Here is a 14116-nt window from a genome sequence, read left to right as displayed (position 1 = left end):
AATAGTCTTTATTGCAGGGAAGTGGCTTTGAGACTCCACGGCCTGACGCCCCCTGGCTGGTGCTGGCTGGCCCTATACCAGCTCTGCCCTGCCCAGGACATGCTGTCCCTCCATAGTGCCACTCAGGAAGACTGGCCTAGGGCCCAGAGCTTCAGCCAGCACCAGTATCCACTAAGCACTGAATAATGTTATTTGTTATGGAAATCAGTAGGGATATTTCCCTTTTTATGTAAGTAAAAAAGAACAAATTATATAAAAAATGTAATGTTGTATGTGGTAAAGAGGTTCAGCCAAATTGTGAGGTGTATTCACTAGATATTCCCTTTTTAGAGTGATGTTGATTTTTTCTAAAGATTTATTTTACTTTTTTTATTGGAAAGTCAGATATACACATAGGAGGAGAGACAGAGAGGAAGATCTTCCATCCGATGTTTCACTCCCTATGTGGCCGCAACGGCTGGTGCTATACCAATCCAAAGCCAGGATCTAGGAACTTCTTTTAGGTCTCCCATGCGGGTGCAGAGTCCCAAGGCTTTGGGCTGTCCTCGACTGCTTTCCCAGGCCACAAGCAGGGAGCTGGATGGGAAGTGGAGCTGCTGGGATTAGAACCAGTGCCCATATGGGATCCCGGCGCATTCAAGGCGAGGACTTTAGCCGCTATGCCATGCCCCCAGGCCCAATGTTGGTTTTTTTTTATGTTATTTATTGATTTCTTATTTGCAAGGCAGAGCAACAGAGACAGATATCTTCCAGTTGCTGGTTGACTCCCCAAATGTTCATGACATCCAGGGCTGGACCAGGCCAAAGCTAGGAGCCATGAGCTCCAACTGGGTCTCCCACATGGGTGGCAAGGGTCCAAGTGTTCAACCCTTCTCTCATTGCCTCCTAAGGTATACATTAGCAGGAAGCCAGATCAGAAGTGCAGGAGCTGGATTGTGAACCTGGGCGCTCTGATATGGCATGTGGGTCTCCCAGGTTGTGGCTTATCTAAATGCCTGCTCTGGGCCCGGCGCCGTGGCCTAGCGGCTAAAGTCCTCGCTTTGAACATGCCAGGATCCCATATGGGCGCCGGTTCTAGTCCCGGCGGCTCCACTTCCCGTCCAGCTGCCTGCTTGTGGCCTGGGAAAGCAGTTGAGGACGGCCCAAATGCACTGGGACCCTGCACCCTTGTGGGAGACCCGGAAGAGGTTCCAGGTTCCCAGCTTCGGATTGGCGCGCATCAGCCTGTTGCGGCTCACTTGGGGAGTGAATCATTGGACGGAAGATCTTCCTCTCTGTCTCTCCTCCTCTCTGTATTTCTGACTTTCCAATAAAAATAAATAAATCTTTAAAAAAAAAATAAATGCCTGCTCTTCATTGGGTCTTTACGGAGTGCTCCCTGGGGACTGTGGACACTTAACCACAATGGACACAAAGCTCCAACCTCAGGTAACTGGCCTTCTCTGGGAGGCCAGTTACAAACATGGCAACATCCCATGGGGGCAGGGCACAGAAACCAGGGGCGAAGTTGTTTCAGCATGTGTGACTTCCATCACTTTTTATTTATTTTATTTATTTATTTATTTTTTTATTTGAAAGAGACAGAGACAGAGGTTGACTGAAAAAGAACTCCCGTCTTTGGACTCACTTTCCAAGCCTCAGCAGCCAGGGCTGGGGCAAGCGGGGGCCAGAAGCTCGTTCTGGGTCTCTCACGTGGTCAGCAGGGACCCCAGTAATTGAGGCACCCCCTACTGCCTTTTGGAATGTGCATCAGCAGGAATGGAAAGGAGCCCTTGGAGGGACTGTGGGCACCCTGGAGTGGCTCTTCTCTTTTTCCACACCCCAGGGCTGTCTGTGGAGCTAGGGGTCCAAGGGAGGAGGAAGGCACCAGGTGGGTGCCTGGGGCATGTGGTGTGGCTGCAGTGCATACCTGGGCCTTGTGGTAGGGAGGCAGGAGAGGGCCCGGAGGTTCTGGAGAGCCCTTTCCGCACTCCTGCTTCCTCCCACAGTAGGTCTTGTGCTTTTTCTTTGCTATTTCAGATTGTCTGAGAATGGATAAACCATGTGTATCTTTGTCCATCTATCTCTGTGTGCTACAATGCCTATGTCAAACGCGGTTATCAGAGCATTTAATTCCTAATTGCTGTCCCAGGTGTAATGAGTGGACCCTAGGGACCCATGGGGGCAGCTCCAGGGAGGGGGAGGCAGGGAAGGGAATCCTTGCACACTTATGAGTGCACACTCACTCCCCACAGGCCTGGCTTCTGCTGTTATCCAATGCTAGACCACCATACTTGAGGCAGGTGCCTTCCTTCCCAAGAACCCAGGTCCCTTACCCCTGGCTGTCAGACAACTCCTCCAAGGAGCTTCAAACCTGTGGGCAGGACCTGCTCAGTAGCTGGTTGGGACCAGTGAGAGGCTGTCATCTTTCACCAAGACTCCGTCTCCAGCAGCGCTCCCCCCAAGACACACTGGAAAGGGGAGAGATTAGGGGAGAGGGAGAGATGAGAGCAGCCACTCTGCTCCACCCTGAGAAGGCAGAGGGCACAGGTGCTGGACTGTGACCTCCCTTGCTGAGCAGAGAGGGGTAGGGAGAGGCGGATCCTCTACAGGGAGCTGGTGGGAGTCAGAACAGGTGCAGCTCTGACGGGTACCCCGGCTCTGCTTAGGAAACATGCACCTGATTGGAGATAGAATCACTAAAGAGCTTGAGACAGCATTCTGAAGGGCAGGCCCCCTTTGAGCACAGAACTTCGTGTGCACTCATTGGGACATTCTTCAAGCCATGTGGCATTTCTGGGCCTCAGCTTTCTCTTGGGCCAGGGTGGGGAGGTTCCAAGAAATAGAACAGGGCTTCCCTGGAAGGAACTGGGTAAGAAGATAGGAGCTGGGGAACTGGCAGGAGAAGAGCCCCATGGGTTCCAGACTGTGTTCTCTCATGGCTCCAGCTGTTATCTCTAGGTTCAATCCCCTGGAGTGGGTGTGTCAGGGTGATGGGGCAGAGGGAGCGATGTGTACATGGCCCCACTTGGGTTTGTGCTGGGCAACGGGAGTCAGGTCTCCCTCTTGCAGGACCTGCGTCAGACACAATGACCCTCCTTCTTGTCCACAGCCACCATGAACTACACCCAGGTTTTTTTTTCCCACACTTTGGCCCCCATTGTCCAGGTCCAAGGCAGAAGGACTTCCCTGCCCCCACCACCCCGGGCCAGTCCTTCTCACACAGGTCCCTGTCCAGGTGACTGGTCTGCTCTGGGGCAGGAAGCTGCCACCATGTCTGATCAGTTGTGTGACAAGGGAAGAAGCTAGCTGTCCAAGTGGCATCCTCTAGAAGGGTGGCTGCTTGTTTGACCCGGTCCTTTCTGAGGGAGGAACCAGCACATTGTGCCTCTTGATGGAGTCCCAGGGCAAAGCACCCAAGCACAGGTGACCTGTGCTGATGACAGGCGGCAGGCCCTGGAGAGGTGGCCAGAGCCTTGCTGGCCACAGTCCTGGTGCCCCTTCCTCATTGTCCTCTCTCCCCGTCCCCCTACATGGCAGAGCTCCGCTTGGAAGGGAACTTCCTGCATCGCCTCCCCAGTGAGGTCAGCACCCTGCATCACCTCAAGGCAATCGACCTGTCCCGCAACCAGTTCCGGGACTTCCCCGAGCAGCTCACCACTTTACCTGCGCTGGAGACCATCAGCTTGGAGGAGAATGAGATTGTGGGTGAGTGTCCCCACTCCACTGGCCTTGGGATGCTCAGAGCTTGTGCCTGCTGACCTGGGCCATCTGGGCCTGGGGAATGCCGACCTACACCTGGTGCTGGCTGGGATGCCTGCTTTTTCTGGCAGGGAGCCAGCCTCCATAGTATAATTCTGGGCAAAAACCTGTCTGGGGTGTCCCACTGCCAGCCCAGGCTGGCCCCAATGCTCCACATATTCCCCGCGACTCCTGCTTTCCCATTGAGCTTCATTCTCTCAGGGAGCAGGGGCCACAAGGCAGGTGGTTTCAGAACAACCTCTCAGAACCTCCTGTGCAAGTGCTGATCTTCCTATCAGCCCAGTCCCCTCCTCTAGGGAAACCTTCCCCACCCGGCCCTGGAGGCTGGAGTCTGTCCTCCCTTCCTCTGCCTCCTGCAATTAGCTTCCTTCCTGTCTCATCAACAACCCCAAGCGCTGAGGTGTGCTCTCCAGCCCACAGTCTCATCACTCTGCAGTGCTGAGTGCTCAGCCCTTCTCAGTGCCCTTGCTCTCCTACTTGGAGCTGCTGTGGCCCCATTTCACCTGCCCCGCCTCCCTCTGCCTCTAACTTTGGTGCAGCCCTAATGACAATGGTGTTAATAACCAGCTTCAGTGATGCTTCTGTTGTCATCAATTCTTTGACAGTCATTAGGCTGTCTGGTTAAAGTGAGAACTTAACAGTGGGCTGAACCTGTCTAATGGGGAATGGCTAACCGAGGGGCCTGTCAGGTGTGCTGGGCAAGGTTGGAGGCTCAGTTGGAGGTGGGGCCAGTTGACCTCTTGAGGTTCTGGATCCTCTACTTGACCCAAGGGTAAACTGAGGCTCAGAGACATTGTGAAAGGGTAGCAGGTTGCACAGCTAGCATGTCTGGAAGAGAACACATGATTTCAGAATTCCCACCTGTGTGTGTGCTGGGCCCCTTTGTCTGACTGTGATTCCACTTTGTGCCTTGGTACTTGCCCTACTTCAGTTTGTTGGACACTTGTCCTCTGTGCAGCCTGAGGACACTGTTCTCACTGAGACACTCTCCCTCATGTACTGCCCTCTCCTCCCAGACCCTGGGTCCTTCCTGCCAATGCTTCTGCTTCCTTCTGCTTGTCCCAATGGGGCAGTACCAAGCAGGGGCTGCGTATGTGGCCAGCAGGCAGGCAATGAGGTCAGGGCCCTTGCTGGTCACCAGCTACCCCCTCATCCTAACTGAGAAGCAGCTCTCTGAGCCTTCTCTTCTGTCCGAGGGGAGGTTCCCCCATGCCCCTTTGCCCACCCCCAGAAGGTGATGTTTCATCAGACAGAGGAGCAGGTCAAGTGGACAAAGGTCTTGGCTGTAGACCAAGAAGGCTCCAGGGGGCTCAACCCCCTCTCACAGCCAATCACTGATCCCTGTCAGTTACGACAGCCCCCTGGTGGAAAGTGGCTTAGGCCCGCTTCTGTGCACCTGTCTCTGCCTCACTCCATAGTGACAGTAACAGCCCCTTCCCTGGGCACATGTCTTGCAGCTGATGAGCTGTCCCATGGCTACAGGGCCATCACCCCATTTAACAGATACAGGCGCTGCAGCCTCTGAGAGGTACACCTGGTCTTCACAACCAGGTGCCTGTCACACACCTGGCCACAGAGGAGCCATCAACCATAAGGCCGTTTCCCCATCAGCTAAGCCTGTGACAGAGCCCGGGGCACGTGCAGATGCTGGATCAGGGAAATCTGTACAGGAGCCTGACCACTGCTCAGGGTCTTGCTCATCCCTCCTTGCCCCCCATCCCTCTGCCACAGTTGGAGAGATGGGGCAACAAGAGGCAGGGGCAGCCCTTGTTCCCTGCAGATCTCTCCTCGCCCCTATTTCCCACCTGTCCCCTGTCTCTGTTCTGGTTACCTAGGTGGCTTCTCGCTTCTCAAACCAGGGGTGGGAAGGCAGCACCACCTGGCCCGTGGGTGGGCAGGGGCTGCAAGTGCAGTGCAATTGAGGCTGTAGCCTTTCATTTACAGAAATCACTTCACTCCCTTCATCTCCTGCGGGATCTCGCTGGGATAATTGTAGTGGGAGCGTCAGGGGCCTTCCAAGTGGCTTATCTTTCCCCTTCAGAAGCCACAGAGGTGCTGGAAAAAATAAAACCCAATTGTCATGGAAATGAATTGGAGACACATGAGTTACCTCACCATGCTAGTTCAGTGTATGAACAGGCCACGCTGGAATGAGCCCCCACTTGCGCTGGAGGGACTTCATGCCCCAGAAGTCTCCCCACATCCCAGAGGTTCCCTGCACCTGGGAGCTGCCAGCTTCAACTCAGGGCTCCACCTTCCTCCACCCCATTCTCCCACTCTCAAGCTCTGGGCCATTCTGGAGGAAGGGGGATAGGGGTTCCATTCCCGGGGCGGGGGGTGAAGAAGTGGGCTGGAAGGACAGCAGTGCTTGTCTGCCTTCTAAGGCTCCCATGGAGGGGTGGTGGTACCAGATTTAGGTGCTCACGGGTGGCTAAAGGCCCTCAGATCTCCAATCTGCACAGCACGTGGCTGAGCTCACTGCTGTCACCTCCCACAGACAGCTCCTCTGGTCTCTGCTGTGTGGCTTTCTTGGACTTCAAGGGTAGCCACGTCCTCCCCTCTGCTATCTGAAGCCACCTGCTACCTCCCCCGCTGGCATCAAGCATGACGTCTGGCAGTCCGCAGGAGCTCAGTTGTTTGGGACCATTTTGTAGAGTGAGCATTTCAAAACCTCAAAGCCCCTTTGAAATAGCTAAAACACCATAGAGTAGATTGTTCTGGGTTGCAGGTTGTGACTCACTAGGGAATTGTGCTGTCAGATGAGTGTGTTGAGACTAGCAATTTTTTTAATGGGTAGAACAGAATAGGAAATGTCAGAGCACATCATACAGAGCATGTTAATTATTGTTTTGTATCTTTTAATTTCAATTTCACCATGTGCATGCACCAGTGTCTCTGTGGGGTCGTGGAAAACTGTCTTACCATGGATCATGCTGAAGAAATATCAAAGCCACTCTTGTGAGTTGCTTTGCAGAGGCTCCTGGGTCTGTCCCAGTCAGCCTGGCCACCTGGTCCCTGCAGCCCAAGCCCCCAGCCACACTGTACTCTTCCCTCCCCTCAATCCCACCCCAGTCCATTTCACACACACCATGTGGTCTGTGCCCTCTGTCCGCAAGTCCGTCCTTGTGTCTTACTCTCTGCCTGTGGTCAGATACCTTAAGCCACAAGGCTGAAGCCTAGGTCAGAGAAGGCCTCTTTTGTCCCCCAGCTGTGCCCTTGGCAGACATACCCAGGAGCAGATGTCACTCTTGATACAGGAGCATCCTGAGTCCTGGGGAACATGCTTACTTATTCTACTCTCTCCTAAGAAAAAGGTTTGTAGCTTGGAGGATTTGTCCAGACAATAGCCATTGGCAAATTCCCAGCATGGAAGGTAGGGAGAGGGAAGGAAGGGGGAGGTTGGAGTGGCTGGGTGGCAACTTTATGTTGCAAGCTGAAAAGCGGTATAGGCATTTCTTGATATCCATGGGGAATTTTCCCAGGATCCCACTACCCAATTACCAAAATCCTCAACACTCAGCGAAATGGCATGGCGTTTGCTTCTCTTGCATGCACATCATCTCATACATTTTAAAACATCTCTAGATTGCTTACAATCATTAATGCAGTGTAAATGGTGTGTGGGCAGCTGTTATACTGTGTTATTTAGAGATTAATGGTCAGAAAACAGTCTGTACAGATTTTTTTTTTACTGTTTTTAAGAAAGATTTATTCATTTAAAGGCAGAGCAACAGAGAAAGATCAATCTTCTGGCCACTGGCTCACCCCCAAATGCCCACAGCGCCAAGGCTGGGCCAGGCCAATGCCAGGAGTCAGACACTTCATCCAGGTTTCCCAGTTGAGTGTCAGGGGCCAAAGTATTTCTGCCATCATCCACTGCTCTCTCAGGTGCATTTACAGTGAGCTGGGTTGGAAGTGGAGCAGCTGGGACTCAAACCGGCCTTCATATGGGATTCTGCCGTCTCGGGTGGCAGCTGAATCAGCTGCACCACAATGCCAAATTGGACCTTTTGCTGCTGCCTTCCCAGCTGCATTGTCAGGAAGCTGGGTGGGAAGTGAGCTGGCGTTCCTCTGTGGCTGCCGACATCACAAGCAGCAGTTTAACCTGATATGCCACAATGCTACTCTTTTTTCTAGTATTTTTGATTGTAGCTTCATGAACTCAAACATGTGAAACCTGCAGAGCTGATTGTGTAGATAGACTGCTAGAGGAAATATGGTGTCTGAATAAACAGGGGCCAGAAGGTGCACGAACAGCAGGTCCTGACCCCAGGTAGCTAGCAGCTGTCAGTATGAGCCAATGCTAGCCTACCAAATTGGGTGTGGCCAGAGCTGGGGGGGTTGGGTCGGGGTGTTTTCGCATGCCACAGAAAGGACTCCCAGGCAGAGGGTGACTTGTGCTTGAGACCTTGTGAGGTGGGGCCCCAGGAGGACCCCAGAAAGGTTGCTGAGGCAGTGGGGATGTTGGATTGTGCGAGCTATGACACAGGCACGATGTGTGTGTGGCACAATGAAGATATCCGCGCTCTAGTCCCATGCGCTGACTGACACTCTGGACATGAACATGGCCACAGGAGCAAGGTTCAGCCCCACCTGTTTGCTCCCAAGTGCTAGGTGCCACATAGCAATTGGGTCTGGGAACATACGGGGGTGAAGATAAAATCATGCCTTGGGAGATTTGCCAGCAGGAGACTGAGCATTTCAGTGAAGCTAGAATGTAACGTATAACCTTCAATTCTTTGGTTTTTCCCCCTGATACACCCACACTGTTTCAAAGAAGGCAAGAGATCTTAGGAAAACAGGCCCTTATTAGGAATTTAACAAATAGAGCTGCAGCTCTATTTCTTTGTGAAAAGAAAGTATTGCTTTTGGGATGCTTTGAGTTGCATTTACTTAATGGCATCATATAGTTTCACTTCTCACTGCCCAGACTGCTATTTATTTATTTATTTATTCACTCTTTCTTTCTTTCTTTCTTCTTTCTAAGATTTGTTTTATTTTTATTGCAAAGTCAGATATACAGAGAGGAGGAGAGATTCAATCAATGATTCACTCCCCAAGTGACTGCAACAGCTGGTGCTATACCAATCTGAAGCCAGGAGCCAGGAACTTCCTTTAGGTCCCATGCAGGTGCAGAGTCCCAAGGCTTTGGGCCATGTTCAACTGCTTTCCCAGGCCACAAGCAGGGAGCTGGATGGAAACTGGGGCTGCTGGGATTAGAACTGGTGCCCATATGGGATCCCGGTGCATTCAAGGCAAGGACTTTAGCTACTAGGCCGCCATGCCGGGCCCTCAGGTCCCCATGGTCCCAGGACCAGCAGCAGCTGGGAACTGATGGCAAAGGCCCATTCTCCTAAGCGGTGATGGTCGAAAGTGAGCACGCTGCTGCTCCCTGCCACTCAAGGCTACAGGTCTCCTGCCCTCCTTCCCATCCCCTCCCAGGCTGTCCAGCAAGGCTGATCTAACTGCATTTTCAGATGGTCCTCTTTTTCTCTTCCTGATCCAAGGATTGCTGACAGCTCTTGAAATCTGGCCAACTGTGTTTTCTTTTAACATTTATTTATTTCTATTTGAAAGGCAGAGAGGAGACAAGAGATCCCTCTGCTGATTCACTCCCTAAATGGTCACAGTGGCTAGAGCTAGATCAGTCTAAAGGCAGGAACCAGGAGCTTCTTCCGGGTCTTCCACAAGGCTGCAGGGGCCCAAGGATTTGGGCTGTCCTCTGCTGCTTTCCCAGGCCATTAGCAGGGAGCTGGATCAGAAGTGGAGCAGCGGGCCCAGTGCAGTAGCCTAGCAGCTAAAGTCCTCATTTCCATATTGGCACCGGTTTGTATCCCAGCTGCTCCATTTCCCATTAAGATTCCTGTTAGTGGCCTGGGGAAACAGTAGAGAACAGCCCAAAGCCTTGGGATCCTGTATCCAGAGAGACCTAGAAGTTGCTGGCTGCTGGTTTTGGATCAGCTCAGCTCTGGCCATTGTGGCCACTTGAGGAGTGAACTAGCAGATGTAATATCTTTCTCTCTGTATCTCCTTCATTCTGTATATATGCCTTTCCAATGAAAATAAAATAAATCGGGCCCGGCATGATAGCGTAGTGGTTAAGGTCCTAGCCTTGCATGCCCGGGATCCTATATGGGTGCTGCTTCCCATCCAGCTCCCTGCTTGTGGCCTGGGAAAGCAGTCAAGGATGGGCCAAAGCCTGGGACCCAGCACCTGCATGGGAGACCCAGAAGAAGCTCCTGGCTCCTGGCTTCAGATCAGCTCAGCTCCAGCCATTGCAGCTGCTTGGGGAGTGAATCATCAGATAGAAGATCTTCCTCTCTGTCTCTCCTCCTCTCTGTATATCTGACTTTCCAATAAAAATAAATAAATCTTAAAAAAAAATGTGGAGTATCTGGGACTCGAACCTGCATGCTTTTGGGATGCCAACACTGAGGGCAAATGCTTAGCTTGCTGTGCCATGGTGCTGGTCCCTATATGTTTGGTTTTGTTTATCTTGTGTTGCTCAGGGCTTTCACCAATACTTAGTTCTGGTCAAGAAGTCAGGCCTTGCCAGGGAGCCCCCTACCCAGGGGAGCTCCCACTAAGGGTAAATGCACAAGACCCCAGGGCATTAAGAGGACTGGCCATTCTGCCCACCCTGCAGACTCACAGCCCTCAGTAGAACAGGCAGCAGAAAGTAGGGAAGCACAGCCACAACTCGTGGTTCTGGCTTCCAGAGCAGGGCCTCTGGCAGGCGGACATGGTGTGATGGGCAGCTCAGAGGATGGCCCAGGGCAGCTGCTTCAATCTCAAAACACCGGCTGCCCTCAGAAGTGCCCCTGGGCACAAAGTGCATCCTGCTGTACTCTTGGAGAGCCCTGCCTGGCTTCTCCCTGAGGGGCACAGTGAGGAGACACACATGTTGCAACCCCATGGTGATAACCAAACCGGAAACTAGGGCACTCTCTTCTCCCAGCTGCGTTGCTGGTGGCTATGGGCCCCTGCTGGGTAAGGAGCCTGCCAAGTCAACCCTGACCATTCTCTGTATTTGACTTTGACCCTGATGCTTCTCAAAGGCACAGGCGTGGGGCCCCACACGCGTCATTAGCTGGGGCCACCCCAGCTGCTCATCTGCAGACCTTGTTTGCCAGGTTGGGGCTGGAGTTGGCTCATTATGAACAGCCTCTCCACTACCCACCCCTGCTTGCCCTGCAGCCTGCGGGTCACTTCTGCCTTAACTGGGGGCAGCACACAGGAGGCTGGGGATGCCGCTGCTCAAGGGTGGGCCAGCAGAGGGTTACCGCACTTGTCCCTGCAGAGGTCTCGCGTGGCCAGCTCCCCTGTACAGGACAGGGGCTTCCTCTCTGCTCCTTCCTGCCATGCATGTCCCGAGGCTTGCTATTTTCTCATTGGGAGCCCCTGCTCTCCTTGTACCACTAGGCTCACAGATGGGAGGCTGGATGATTTGTTAGGAGGGTGATTGGCAGCTGAGTGTCTCCTACCTGTCACATGGTGCTGCAGCAGGGAGTCTGAGGGTCTGTCTGTCTTCGAGTGCCAGCTTTGCCAATGGAGACTTAGCTTCCTCATCTAAAGACTAGGAAGAATGGTCTTTCTTTTAAACACAAATATATCTTTTTTGTTTATTTGAAAAGCAGAAAGAGAACTTTGATCTGCTGGTTCACTCCCTAATGACTGCAATGGCAAGGACTGGACCAGACCAAAGCCAGATGCCTGGAACTCCATCTAGGTCTCCAACATGGGTGGCAGGGCCTTAAGTACTTTTGGGCCATCTTCCACTGCTTTCCCATAAGCATTATAAAGCTGGGTAGGAAGCAGAACATCTGGGACTCAAGCCAACAATCATGTGGTGTACTGGTGTCGCAGGTGGCAGCTTAATCTGCTGTGACACAACACGGTCCTTCTCCGTGCTCTCTGGCCTTCTTCCAAGGACACTCCAGCATACACAGTGTTTGGTAACTATGGAGCATTGTCACTCTCCCCTCCCCCATGGGAGTGCTCATTTACAGGGCCCCCCTGACGTCCAGGCTGGGTAGAGGGTTGTGGGTGACCTCTTCTCACATGGTACCTCCTGGTTACAACACACCTTCCCTGCAGTGTGCATCAGGTCCCAGATCACCTGCTCAGGAAGTACGGGACATAGAAGCCACCATGGGGCCTTTTAAGCAAACAGGACTTTGTGGGGGAGTAAGAGCCCTGAATGCTGAAGCAATGTACTGCACACCGAGCCACTGACGGTTACTCTGAAAACACCTGATACAACGGCCTGGCCCAGTTAGCTTGGAGACCCAAAGGCCACAGTGGAGCCATGGAGCTCAAGATGTCCCAGACCCTGTGCTCCTGGGGTGGAGACCTCCTCCCTGCCACCCCTGCAGCACTGGCTGACCCTCACTGCAAGGTCATGTGTCTCAGTGACTCCATTTCCTGCTGTGGAAGAGTGCCCCAAGACAAGAACCTATTGAGCAGAGTTACACAGCTGCCAGAGTTGAACAAGACCTCCGCACAAACCTTGAAGCAGCCTACAAAGGTCAGAGCCAGTAACTGGATAGTGTAGAGTGGCAGGGTGGCAGCAAGGGACAGACAGTGCTGGCGGCAGGTGCTGGGAGGACAGGCCCTTTCCCTCTTCTTTCTCACTACATCAGTAAAAGCGATCCGGCATGGCCACTTTGTGTCTTAGAGGAGGGAGCCATCACGAAGCCCAGCCTCCAAGCTGGCAAGGAGTTGACTTGGCTGGGATGCCCCGTGGGCCAGCACTTCTGGGAGGACCAACTCAAGGCCCTGGTGCTTCGCTCCTGCCCTGGCATTGCCCATTCCCTAGCCATGGGGTTGGAATTTCTTCCCTGAACACAGCCAGCTTCCCAGTCTCTGAGTCTTGCCATTATCCTCAGGCACTGAGTGTCCTGGGACCCAGAGAGAGATGCCTTGACCCTAGGATGGTAGCTGCCCACCTTCACTTTCCAGCAGATTCCTGGTCTCTGCACTGTGCATCCCTGCCTGGTATTGCAGAACTCCGCATAGGTATTGAGCAGTGGGTTCAGGCATTGATCCTGCTGGCAAGCACTTAGGGAAGCAATCATCAGATAAACAGCTCAGGGTATGCTCGCCGGCGGCGCACATCTACCAAGGTAGAAGCCAAGAGTAAACACACCAGCTCCTGTTGGCAGCCTATGGCTCACCATGGTCCTCTGACTGGGATCTGTGTCTCTGCCCACCTGGCAGTCTCTGTGCCAACCGCTCAGTGAGCTGAAGCCCTGGAGGACCCAGACTCTCTAGTTGTGCAGGATCCTGTCACCATGCTGCTGACAGCTCATGGGCAAGCAGCAGGAAGAGGAGAGGGTGCGTTGACACCTGTTTACAACAGAACAAGCTGCGTTTATGTTCTGCCTGATTCACCCTGCCAGTCTCCAAGACCTCCTGTGCCCAGAGCCTCTGTCCAGAGTGCTGGAGCACAGCCTACCGCTGCGGGCCTTCGGCTCAGCCTGCAGGGAGCCCTTACTCCCAGACTGAGGCTTGACATGTGTGTACCTGGGGATTTAGGCGTTTGGGAAATGGACGCTTATTCACCAGTTGTCTGTTAACCATGTGACTTGGTGATAGCCCCTTAGCTGAAGGCACGAAGGGGAACAAAGCTCACTCGGTGGCATTGCGGATCTTTGCTTCGCACCCAGCTTGGCAAGGACATGCTGGTTTCATCTGCGGGACAGCCTTAGAGGGTAGGCGCTGTTCTCCCCTGGTGAGAACACTGAGGCACTGGGCCAATGTCCCATCGTGTAGGGAGAGCTGGGGTTCCAGCTCAGGCAGTAAGAGTCCTGGGTTCTGAGTTCATGGTTTCAGCGAGAGAAAGCTGTGGAGGCACACCTTCGGCTGGAAGGCCAGTTTCCTCCCGTAAGCCTCACCCTGCCAACTCCCGCTGGTTCCTGACAGTCCTGCCATGGCCAGAGAAGCAGTGGGAGTGGCAGCCCCCCAGGATGGGAGTCCTTTGAGCCTTACCTCCACATTTCTCTCACTAATCACCACCAAGGAGACCAGCCATGCTCCAAATAGCCCAATTTCAAATCACCTGGTGAGTGTTTAAATATTCCCATGTCCAGACAAGTCTCATGCCACTTAAGTCAGAATCTGTTGGTAGGAGTCAGGCTTCGTGATTTTTTAAATATCTCCAGACATTTTCAAGTCTGCAGGCAAGACAGAACCACTGAACCAGACAAGAATGTCTGATCCACAAGCAGGCATGGGGTTGCAGTGTGGTCCTGGCCCCTAGGAAGCATACGTAATCCCAGCCTCAGTCAGGGCACCAGAACTTGTACATGGGCAAACATACATGCCCCTGAAGACCTGAAAGAGTCTGTCTCCTCCGTGTGTATGTACTGGGGAG

At 53.1% G+C, this 14116-nt stretch overlaps 1 protein-coding gene across 1 annotated transcript in view; it reads left to right on the top strand.

Moving 5' to 3' along the window:
* The window catches only part of LRRC20 (leucine rich repeat containing 20), a 65604-nt gene that overhangs the window by 39429 nt on the left and 12059 nt on the right, over nt 1-14116 (top strand). The window contains exon 4 of the mRNA XM_004583451.2: nt 3520-3687. Coding sequence (XP_004583508.2) covers nt 3520-3687 — 168 coding nt within the window. The remainder of the gene's footprint in view (nt 1-3519; nt 3688-14116) is intronic.

The sequence above is a fragment of the Ochotona princeps genome, chromosome 13, assembly GCF_030435755.1.
Source record: "Ochotona princeps isolate mOchPri1 chromosome 13, mOchPri1.hap1, whole genome shotgun sequence".
In the NCBI taxonomy this organism is placed as follows: Eukaryota; Metazoa; Chordata; class Mammalia; order Lagomorpha; family Ochotonidae; genus Ochotona; species Ochotona princeps.
This window is presented reverse-complemented; position numbering and strand designations above follow the sequence as displayed.